At 40.3% G+C, this 12,350-nt stretch overlaps 1 protein-coding gene across 1 annotated transcript in view; it reads right to left on the bottom strand.

Moving 5' to 3' along the window:
* The window catches only part of TG (thyroglobulin), a 150,082-nt gene that overhangs the window by 124,311 nt on the left and 13,421 nt on the right, over positions 1–12,350 (bottom strand). The window contains 9 exon segments of the mRNA XM_030444713.1: positions 66–220; positions 1,937–2,149; positions 5,569–5,769; positions 7,304–7,415; positions 8,091–8,203; positions 8,613–8,690; positions 9,006–9,143; positions 9,489–9,731; positions 10,399–10,986. Of these exon segments, the coding sequence (XP_030300573.1) occupies positions 66–220; positions 1,937–2,149; positions 5,569–5,769; positions 7,304–7,415; positions 8,091–8,203; positions 8,613–8,690; positions 9,006–9,143; positions 9,489–9,731; positions 10,399–10,986 (1,841 nt within the window).

Genomic DNA, 12,350 nt, shown 5'->3' with positions numbered 1-12,350 from the left:
AAAAACTAAATCCAAAAGAAACCCAAACACTCCAGCCACAGTAGGGAACAAGGAATTGAAATTACCTGGAGGTGACATAAACCACGAGCCTTCAACTCATCTAAAATAAATATCTGGAATGCCTGAAGTAATCCAGAGTAGTCAGAACTACAAGTCTTCTCAGGAGGCAGTAGTAGTTGAAAATGTGCTTGAGCTTGGACTGTCTGAAATAATTGGAGCTCTAAAAGTTAGAGTAGAAAGGAGAAAAGTCAGAATTGTTTTGGCATTTTGATCTTGCATCAATAGCATCTCATTTCTAGGTGAAAGCAGTGGAGAGGTCAGTAGTAAGTTCTGAGCAGGAAGAGACATGTTTGATAAATAGATAAGTTGTGTGGTTGAGTAAAAGCCAGGTGAGAGATATACACTCTCAGTGTAAGGCAAAGAGATGCCTTACACTGGAGCACTAACTCACAGAAGGATAAGGAACAATCTGGATCATTAATGACAATTTTTATAAGGCCTAGCAGATAGGAATTTCCAGAGAACTTGATGAAAGCTGACCTTATGCCAATACTTAGAAGAGAAACAGAAAGATAGGAATTACTGGCCTCTCAACTTTTACTTCCCCTAGGCATAATCATGAAAAGACTGCTATTTAATAAGTAATTAAAAGGTTAAAGTAATTAATACTCCTTCAAATGGGTTTTCAGAAACCTAGCTTATCAAACTAACTGGGAATCAAGTTTTAGGAGAGACTAAATTTGATTGCATAATAATGGAGTTAACATGGAAAACCATTCAGTGTGTCAGAGTGTACTTAGAACCTGACTTAACCACAATCTCTAATTGTATACACATAAAGAATAGGACATAAGGTTTTTCAGACTGTGGGTAATTATCCATTGGAACAAATTACTAAGTGTTGTGAATTTCCCATTACTGAGAAGTTAATTCAATCAGTGTCTGATGTGTTGGGAATTTTTTCTCTCTCCTTAAAACCATTCTCTATGTCAAACACAAATTGACAGGGAAAGTCTTCATCTTCAAATAAACAGCAGCTGGTATCAGATTGTCACACATTCCCCTCTGTCCTTAGAATTATTCAGCTGCCATCAGGCAGGCATGAAAGTTACTTCCTAGCATGCTACAAAAACCTAGCAAACATAATTACAGACAGACAAAAGTCTCAGTCTGAAACTTAAAGTTTAAAATCATTTACAATAGGAATAGAAGACCTGGGATACAACTAAAAGTGTGTCAATAGAGGGGTTTCCAGTAGCTGCAAACTTGGCATCAAGATCTGCATTTTTCAAAGTTCAATGCTGCTACAAATTGCCATTTTCATCAGAAAGCATCTCTATTTGAAATAATTGAAAAATGGAACATTAATAGCCAATTACATGCACTTTGAACAGACCGAATAGAAATGCTTCTTCCAAGATGTGAAGAACCATTTTTTTCTCGAAAGAAAAATGATTTGAAAAACACCACAAGTCAGCCAACAAAGAAAACAATAATCCTAAAGAACAGACTGCTGCAAAAAGATGCAGAAGTAACACTGACTTCATTATGCAAATAGTCAAGCTCTGCCAAATTCAAACATCTGGCACTCATCTGTTCTTCCAGGACTAAGTGGTTCCATCAGAATCCCTTCATGGTGCCAGCATCTTTTAACTAACAAAGAGAAATCTGCATGTAGATTGAATAACTATTTATAGCTATATTATTCCAGAGAAGAAGGGAGAAGAGGGAAAGAGGGACTGTTTCTAGCGTAGAAGCCAGATGGGAAACAAAGATGGCAGAGGACAGGACTCCTGCACCTTGATTTAGCAACTCCCATATAACTGTTGCGTCCTATTATTGTCATTCACACAGTAGCTTTGAGGTGGAAGCAGATTTTTGTATATCTGTTCACCTTGTTCTGCACCCTCCCCAACCCACAGCAGCTCAGACTTACTCTGGCAAGCCTGGTAGAGAGGGGCAGCTGAGACCCAGCGACGTTGTTGCACATCACAGGGAAAGGTTATGCTGGAAGAGGTGCTCTGGAAGCCCTGGCGACATGCCAGCCAGCACTGCTGGATGCTTCTTGAAGCTTCTCCAGAAACATTTTCACAAAACACAGCTCCGTTGAGAACAGATGAAACACCGAATGGCAGAGCACAGAGAGGACCTTTGGGTACAGGAGAGGGAGGATGTGTTAGTGGCAGAGTGTGAAACACTTCTAGTAAAAAGTCTGAATAAGCTAGACAGAGCCCTCTGCATTTCCACTCAGCTTGTATCTGGTATGATGGCAGAACAGCTGGGTTTACTGAAGCTGATGGAAAGATACATAGTGACTTTGATGCATTGAGTCCAGAAAGCTCTGTGCATGGTTTCTAAAGACAGATAAGTTTAATATGTTCATGAATAAATTTAAGCAGGAAATGTGAAGGAGATTTCTAACTACCAGCAAAACAAAAATTGCAATGGAAAGAGACACGGTCAGAAAAAAAAAAAACAAATCTGTTCTCATCAGAGTGAAGCCTTAATACTGTAAGTTTAGGAGCTCATAAGAGGAGCTCAATGAACTGAATCTGTAATTTCAGGAGCCCAATGACACCAGAATGTTTCTGGAGACTCAGCACATCCTTTACATCCTTTACAGAACTATACAGCTTTAGAGTTCAGCACAAAGTTTAAGCTATCAGCTCAGTCATTTCAACTCTGCCAGCTCACTGTAACAGGCTAACTACAATGATAATTAATTTCTATTAATCAATAAAAATCTACTGTTTCACTCAAGGTTAGCCAAATCCCAACCTAATTACCAAATATATCTAGCAATAATAAAAGACCTATGAGTTCTGGAGCTGACAAACATAGGAAGAAAAAACAACTTCCTCTAGAATTCATGTGCTCATTGTATCTATAGGCCATTTCCCAAATGGATTTTTTTCTATGTCTCCTCTGAAGCATCTTTTCTGTAGTATCTCTGTATATGTAGCAATTACATTCCTCCTCTTCACTCATTGACTCTGCAACCAGTCTTTTTTTTCAGTGAAGCAGGAAACATGACATCCTTCCTTTGCAAACTTTTAATAAACCTTACATTTTTAGGACTGTAAAAGAGACACCAATGTAAACTACATTCCCCATTATATGTAAATTACATTACATTTCTCTATATAAGGTATATAAAAACAATATGTTTTTTCTTTTTATTGCTCTAACACATTCCTATATCCAGCAAGTCAAATCCAGTCTCAGCCATATGCTGCTGCACTATTTACTGTCTGTTCCAGTAAGAGCTGTTCTGTGAACTAGGAAAATAACCAGCCCTCAACTCATAAGTAATGGTTCCTGGTGTGGATCACAGGTTTCAGTTCAGTAATTTGTGCATTTGTCCCTCTACAGATAACATCTCATTTACTACTGTTATCAAGCCTGCACCATTTCTGTCATTTTTTCTCCTTCTGTCCCAGTTTCTCAGTCCTGTAAGAGTGAATGACAATCCAGTTCAACATTGACACGTTTTTTCACAACTGTTTCTGAAGATTTGCATAAAGAAATTACTGTTTCCAGAACCTCCTCTGGAAGGCTTTCATTCCTCTGTCTTTACTCAGAGCTGTGGAAAGTGGACACGAGGATGGGAGCTGCATGTAAGGACTGCCAGGATACTTGGCATCATCTCTACACTGCAAGTAAACTAGAAAAAAGTTGGATTCTTCCTCTGATGGAATTGATTAAGCTAATGAAAACCTCATTGCATTCACTGGGCACTGTGAAGTTATTACTTGGTGTTTACAGCTGTCTGCTCTGATATTAGAGGAGAAGTTTATCGTATTTTCCCAGAACAACAGCTTTTTCTGCTGGTAGACAAGAATCCAGGATAGTGAGCTAGCACTGTCTTCCCTTTTTCACAATTATTAGTAGGTCCCAGGACTAGAGGGATAAGGCTGAATAGACTGAGGGGGGAAAAAAAAACAACTTTTGCTTCTTTTTTCTTAGACAATAACTAAGTTCTTTAGCATGAATAAGTTCCAATGCTATTTCAAAACCCAAGAAAATCATTAAGGATAATTTCAATGGTATTTCTATGCAAAAAAATAACATATAGGTTTCAGTAAACCAAGGTTTCCATTATATTTTCAAGGCAAGTTTCTCTCCCAGCCCATTTTTTTAAAAAAAAAGAAATATATTTAATCACTGAGTCACAATTTCCTCTAGGAAAAGTACAGTCTTACAGGATCCCAAGATCAGATGTGCACGTAAGACATGAAATCATCTTAGAGGCATATTTCAGGGTAGACATACACTGTCCTTAGAACATATTCCATAAATTCCTTTGGAATTTAGAGGGAGATCTAGAAAATAAGCTTTCCCAAAGAGAAGGCGATGTCAAGGTCTTAACATTTACAACTAGATCTGACTTTTCTCTGGACTACTGGAAATACTCTTGCTTTTCCCTCTTCACCTGCAGAGTCTATGGGAAGGTGAAGTCCACATTGCTGAGTGCCAGGTGGGGCATTGGGTTCCTCCAGCTGGCCCCCCCCCCCAAAAAAATACCTCCCAGCCTTGTGTTCCACAGCCCACAACCTGAAGGCAGGATGGTAGCAGCACTGTAGCTGTTTGACAAATCAGTTCTCCTTCTCTGAAGAGCTAGAAACTCTCTGGTGTTGGTTTCCAAGTTGGCTGAGGAGCTATCTCATTGATTAAAATGCCTTGTAGTCCACTGGGCTGACACAATCAGTTATTTGGTTGGTGAGCATGTGTTGCTCTTTATGTTGAAAAATCACAAAACAAAACCAAAGCTATTTCTTATCATGTGGTCTTGTTTCCCTAAATGTACCAACTGCTCCCACTTAAAAAACCCAGAGGAAATATGGAACAGTGTGGTCCTGAAGGCACTAGGGAAGGTTTTCTATTACATCTCTGGTTTCCAGTAACCATCACACTTTGGAGCATTGGCTTGTAGAAAGTTTAGGTTTTTTTGCTTCACTTCAGGAGTGGGGAGATGTATAAAGGCCATTACAAATTAAATTTATCCAAATGTCTCCCATTCAAACATGTCACTGGAAACCATGAGTGAACTCCAGTGCTTCACTGGTCTCTGGTCATGCAGAAACTACTCCACGAATATGCAGTGTTTTGGCACCTCCTTTTCACAACTCTGGTCACTAGCCAATAGTAGAGATGGCAGAAGCATACATTTTTCAAATTTTACTTTAGTCAGTTGAATGGCTTTTAATCCCAGAGCCAGCTCAGACTGGAACAGCTTCAAGTTTTCAGCAAACTACTCAGATTCACTTTTTAGCTAAGTTTCATAGCTCAACTACTTTGATTTAACCAATCCTATGAATTAGAAAATGTCAGAGATTCATTCCCATTTCCTTTCTCCCTGACGATGCACTTGAAGAAAGCTGGACATTCTCTGCAGGTAGGTCTGAAATCTGCTATAAACCAGAGATAACCATTGTACTTGAGCAAATTTCTCCATAATGGGCTGGAAAAAAAAGTCTAAATATATCTCATTACTGTAAGAGTCAGGATCTAGGTCAAGTTCCAGACCTGGACTTACTCAGAAGCAATATCCCTCCAGCTGATACTCACTTGCACATGCAGGTGTGCCCCCTCTTACTCGAGTCCCTGGCACCTCTTCCCCATTGCCAAAGACACACCAGCAGCTCTCTTGGTCCTGGCTGCACTGCACAGGTGAGAAGGTCCTTTTGTCACCTTCACACCGTGGGATGTAGCCTTTGCCAGCTTCTTGCAAAGCAGTTTTAGACTTCAACATATTACAGAAACTAGGACCTGTTAAGAGAGAAATTCACTGCAAGATACAGAAGACAAAAAAACTAATTGCAGGAATGAACTGCACTAACATACAGAATTGGTCTCAAGACTAACAGCAGTGCTTTCCACCTGTTTCATTTGAAAGAAGAAAGATAAGTGATTGTGAAACCATGAATAATTTAAGCAATTATAGAAATGGGGGATTTTGCTCCCACTAGACAATCCACTTTTTTTTCTAGAGATGAAAGGGCAAATTATATGGGTTTGCATCAATAAAATAGCTGAAAAAAATACCAATATTTCTTTTGCATTTACATTTAATAGTGCATCATTTGGATATTGATGTTTTAAATTTTAAAAAAACCAAATTAATATTTTCAGTAAGAATTTTTGAGCAAGGTAATTTTAAGTGTCATCCTATAATTATTTATATTTTAGAACAGTCAGAACATACCAGCTTTATACCTTAAAAAAATGGAAAGAAACCCACAAAATAGGTCTCCCACAAACAAACAAACCAGGAACATGAGAATGCAGAATGACAAAAGAAGATGCAAAAAGTTCAATTTGACTTGAGATAAAGTTGGTTCTTACTATTTTTTTTTTTCATCTGCAAGTGTCAGAGTAAGCTTGTAAACCTGCATAATGAACTGTTACATGGCTAATTACATATTGCCTAGTGGCTGAACCAAACAATTCTGTGTTTCTATGATTCTAATTCCTCAGTGAACATACAGTCCCAACCCCTATCAGACCTGTTACACTTCTTTATGGATTTCTATCATTAGCCCATATATAAGAAGAAAACAGACTTGCTGGCTCAGATGCAAGTACTGTCTAACTCATTGCCCTCTCCTGAGCAACAATCTACTTGGTTACAAATGCTCTGGGAGAAGGTTTGCCTGGAGACAGCAGATTATTCTCCCAGATTTGTATGGGAAAAGTAGAAATCACCAGCTAAAGAACTGAAGAACTGAGCACAGCAAAGCTGTAGGCTCTTGGGCTGCCTTTATTGCTCAAAAGAGCAGAGCCAGTGCATGGACTCCAAAAGGGCATCTTAACTCCTGCGAGCAGGGACTCCAACTTTTTGGATCTATCATCTCCTATGAGACTTCAGCAGTCCTCTGTCTTTATCTGAAAACAACAAAAAGGTGTTGAAGATCTCCATGGTGTTGTTGTGGACCATGTAAAATGGGCTTATTAACTGCACAAGACACAGACCCCACAGTTCAGGATTCACTGCCTTAGAAAACTCACCCATGAAACCAAAGAATATTCTGTGCTGCTAAGAAATGGAAGGCAAAAAAAATGCATAGAAGCCTGTTTATCAGATTGTCTACACTGGTTTATTTCTGGTGTTACAAAAGTAGAGGATAACTATTTTCAGACACCCTTTCAATGATGATGTGCTTGCATGTACTGTATCACTAAGCAATTAACTGTAAGATCCCCATGTTTTCACAGGTATCATCCTGAAAAGGAAAGTACATGTGCCACAAAAACATGAGACATTGTCACTGGTATCAAATGCTGCAGGTAAATCATTACTCACACTCAGGATTGCCATCCAGATCTTTGCTGCTAGGCTGGAACACTTCTCCTGACACAGGATCGATGCACCAAGTACCTGTGTTGGATCCCTGTAGCACAGCATATTCTCCTGTCTACAAAGACCAAATAGATGTCATTGGAGAGTAACACATATTAATACAGACATGCCAGAATCCAAGCCTCAAAGCTCAGTTAAAATACTTGATTACATTTCTATTTGCTCACTAATACCACGTGCTAAAAAGAAACATACTAAAATACAGCCTAATTAATTTAATATACAGCCCAGCTAATTAAATATACAGGCCAGGCCCTAAGAGAAGCAGTATGAAGACTGAAATCCCACCGATATGAACTTCTGGTATAATCTTGGTTTGAAAGTTCTCAGGCTATTCTACACACTACCATGTTCCGAGAGCATCACAGAATCCATTTTGGGACACTTGCATCCAACTCCCTCCTATCCTGACATTCTCCCACAGGTCAGGGAGAAAGAACCACCCAAATGTCAATCAATTTGATGCCTTTTAAACACTGCCCTGCCAGGACTAGGCAGAGCCACCCTGTCAGAAGGCAGGGAAAGAACTTCCTTTTCCTAGTTTTCATCTCAAAACTATTTGAATTCTGCCTTATGCAGGGCAATGTCCACCGTGTGTTTTATCTTACCCTTTTCTTTCATGTTCATGGGAATGCAAAAGGGATTCTTATGTAGCATGGAATGAAACTGAAAGGGCTTTTGGCACAGTGTAAGTAAAACTGGGGAGGTTTTTTTTCTCTTGTGAAATCACCTCGAGGCAGTAGGGGACGAATAGTTCAGCTGTAGAAGCATCGAGCCTTGAACTGCTCTTTCTCCAGCTGGAAATTAAGGCATTGGATCGAGAGAGCTGACATGATGTCTGGCCTGGAAGGGGGAAAATATACGCACATGTTGAAATAAAACTAAGTTTTTAGACCCAAGCTAGAGAAAGGGGTACATCCCCAGCTCCTTTGTACATCTCCATTAGGCTCTGCTACAGGCCCAGGCAGGGAATTCCTGATCAGTGTTTGATAACCACAGAACCACAGGATGGTTGAGGTTGCAAGTGACCTCTGGAGAGGCCATCAGCAGTAAAGGATCCATTCACAAGTCATGAAAGTTAAATCACACATAGTGAAATTCAATAGCAAAATCACCACAAAATTCCTTTTTTGTTTCTTGGAATAGTTAGAAACAAACCTTGCTTCATGCGTGTCATACTAGAATTTTCAGTACATATTAACAATTTTAAGAAGAGGTGAAGACAAATATTTAGGAAGAGAAGTCAACTGACATTTGGGAAGTTCTGCAGAGCGTGAGACCAAGGAATCCATGACATAACGTCCTCTCTCATCCACACACCAGCAGTGACCTGACCAGGGAAGAAAATATCTAAAATTAATATCAAAAATTAAGTTGCTTTAATCTCACTAGGCAATACCAGGCCCTGAACTGACCCCTGAGAAACACTACAACAGTGAGCAACTCAGCACTGACTGATTTTTGAGCCTCAGTGAGCTGCCACTTGAGTCCCTCCTTCCAGTCCATTTTCCACCCATTTTGTAAATCACTTCACTTGTCTCCAGTTTGGCTACAGAGATAAAGGATTTCCCTCTTTTAATTACAATTCTGCTTGGCTTTTCTCTGTTCAGAGACAGCTCAGAGCATCTTGTTACCAGTTGCTGACCTGTGCTCTCATAGCACTGAGTTGGCTCCCAGTTTCCCAGCCCATCACACTGTGGGATGTAGGGCAGAAATCCCAGCTGTGCTGCTTCCCCAGCAGAACGTGTGGAAGTCAAGTGACTCCTCCAGTAGAAATGCAAGACTGTAAAAGATAAGTAAATGACAGATACTTGTGGCCAGTCTAAGAAGAGATATTTTAAATGCACATGTTTATAAACACCTAATTGATCCCTGCATTTGAAGGGATATTAACAAATGCTGTAAGTACATTAAGGCTGGTAAGTGTCCCAGTTGTGTATATCCATGGTTTCATATATTTATAACAACTGAAGTTAGCTCTTGGGTTGTTAGCTTAATTAAACTCACTAACTCAATATTTGCTAAGTTGCACCTGTTTTTCAGCAAAGCTGATTTTGACTGAGGATACTCTTGCACAGCTCCTGAGCATGAGGTCATTTAGTTAAGCTCTCTTCTCTCTTTCACCTACCTGAGTGTGCAGTCAGCTGAAGAGCATAATCACTGCCTGGTAAGAGCTTATCAGAGACCAACACCTCTGACTTGTAGGGCTGAGCAGTACGTAGGAGGTCATCATCTGTGAGCTCTATCCCCTTGGCCATCAAGAAGCTTTCTCCAAAAGGGAAGTGGGAACTATTTGATGCCAGGATGAGCTGCTCTGCTTCCTCCACAAATTTCATGGCTTCCTGCTTAACAGCTTCACAGACACCAGGACCTGTGGAATCAGAGGGTGTTTTCACACCTTTTCTCTAAACCCAGTAAAGATTTACATGACAAAACTAGCTGGTCTTTTAATTAGCATCTTCTGTTTCCTCCTGCACCCACACAGTTTTGAACTGCTTAATGAAGCAAGGAAACAAAACTCTTTACTGGTTAGCTAGATAACCACAAGAGTCCAAGAGTAGCAGGAACCCACAAAACATTTTCCAAATCCTGTGCCAAAGGCCTGAAGACATTAATTTACCTTCTTGTCATCAGTTAATGAGTCCTTTGTCACCTGTCTGTGTAACTTCTGCAAAAGCATTACGTGCCCAAATTCCAAATTATTAAAACTACACAAACTTGTTAAGAATGACATTAATCATTCTTACCCTGGAAACTGAGAGAGCACTTATTTGCAAAAAATGAGTAGCCAGCAAGAATGGCAATACTGATGATCTTTCCACTTTGTCTGCTACCTCCCAGCACTTAGAATCATTTTAGTTGGAAAAGACCCTTAAGATCAAGTCCAACCTAGCACTGCTAAATCCACTACTAAACCATGTCCCTAAGCATCACACCTACATGCTTCAAAATAGCTCCAGGGACAGTGAAAGGACTTGTGGCATAAAAGCAAACACCAGAAGCACATTTTCTTGTGTGCCATAAGTTCTCTTACGTACATGCTGGAACCTGGTTAACTTCTGCCCTTGTTCCCTGCAGCTCTTCTCCTTTGCTGTCAACACACCAACACTCACGAAGTTCAAAGTGGGCCAATGGAGCACTGAAATCAGTGTATGGACCTGGGAAATAGCTCAGCTGCTCATTCAGAAGTTGCCAGAATATATATGGATCCAGCAGAATGTTCTCAGATGCAGAGGTCAAGTTTCCTTCCAGTACTTCAGGGGGGAGATCAGTGAAGGAGGAATACATGGTGAATGCTGGGAAGACATTCTGGTGCCCAGCCTCATACAAAGCCTTAATAAAAGCTGAAAAGCCTTTGGAAGATGCTTCTTTATACACAGTTATGATTTTCAATAGATCAGCAAGGGGCAGGGCTTTGCCTTCATTGTTCTCTGTGGTCCACCTTTCATACCACTCAAAGGCTTGCTCAGGGGGACCACTGCACTGCACGGGCCTCCAGGCACCCTCAGCATCACACTGAGGGAGGTAAGTGCTGGAGAGCTGAGACAGAGCACTTGGATCTGACAACAGGACTTTCATGGTCTTGAGAAACTCTTGACTAGCTGTTACTTGGCAAACACTTGGGCCTGGGGAAAAGAAAAAACATGTAAAGCAGGCCCCATGAATGCACTGGAGATACACAATACCCCCAACCCCCCTGGTACTATAAACACCAGTACTAAAGCTTGGCCACTTATCCCAACATCACTCAGCCAATCCCTTCAAAAGCAACCATCTGACTAGCAGCATAATACTGATTTTCTTTGCCCTTGGACCTAACCAGATTTGTACTGTCTTCCTATTTTGTACTGAACATTGCTGCAAAATATAAGAATATTATCCTTCAAGATGCTGGAGTCGGTTTGTTTTGGGAGCCTTTCTGCCATCTCTAGAGCCAAATTTTACTTTGCCACCAAGGAGCTCTACAAACCTAGCAAAACATAAGAGTTCATCTCTTTTTCATAGAATCATGGAATCATTCAGGTTGGAAAAGACCTGAAAGATCATCCAGCCCAATCTTTAACCTAACTCTACTAACCTAGCTCTACCAGTCCACTGCTAAGCCATGTCCCTGAGCTCTGTATCTATATGAATTTTAAACATGTTCAGGGATGGTGAATTCCCTGGGCAGCCCATTCCAATCTTGATAACCTCTTTCTGTAAAGAGGTTTTTCCTAGTATCCAATCTAAGTCTCCCCTGGTGCAACTTGAAGCCATTTCCCCTAGTCTTATTTCTAGTTACTAGTGAGAAGAGACCAAAATCCCCCTCACTACAACCTTCTTTCAGGTAGTTGTAGAGAGCAATAATATCTCCCCTTAGCCTCCTTTTTCTGACTAAATAACCCCAGTTCCCTCAGCCATTCCTCATAAGACTTGTGCTCCAGACCCCTCACCAGCTTTGTTGCTCTTCTAATGCTCTTCCAGTACGTTTGAGCCCTAGAGAATTATGAACCTGTTTATTTTTAATTGCACTACAGATAGGATGCCAGATATAAAGCCCCAACCAATTCAGACTAATGTGATAAATTCCCCAGTACTTCTGCAAATTTATTCAAAGGATCTCCTTCACTTATGTACCACTGTCATCTGCTGGATACTCTGCTACTGCTTTCAAAATGAGATGCAGGCTCTTCTCTTGATCTGTTCTCCCTGTTGACGGGCAGTCAGTTTTCTGTACACAGAAACTTGAAAGACAAAAATCCCTAGTCTTTGTGCTTCCTTCTTCCTTTGTATTACACCAGGAATATGAAGGGCAGAAGAAGGGCACTTTATAATCTAGTAGCAAGTTGCAATGGCAAACTGATGTCCAGCAAGTAAGTAATTTGTCACTCATTTCTCTGTCCTGACTACATGACCTTTATGAAAAACCTGCTAGCTTTCTCCTACATTTGGACTCTTGTGACATTCTTTTAAGTTGAGGATATATTCTTGAGCTAGGTTTGTGGCACCA

This window comes from Calypte anna, chromosome 2, assembly GCF_003957555.1.
Source record: "Calypte anna isolate BGI_N300 chromosome 2, bCalAnn1_v1.p, whole genome shotgun sequence".
Taxonomy (NCBI): Eukaryota; Metazoa; Chordata; class Aves; order Apodiformes; family Trochilidae; genus Calypte; species Calypte anna.
Note: the sequence above shows the minus strand (reverse complement) of the source record. Positions and strands in the feature narration are given on the sequence as shown.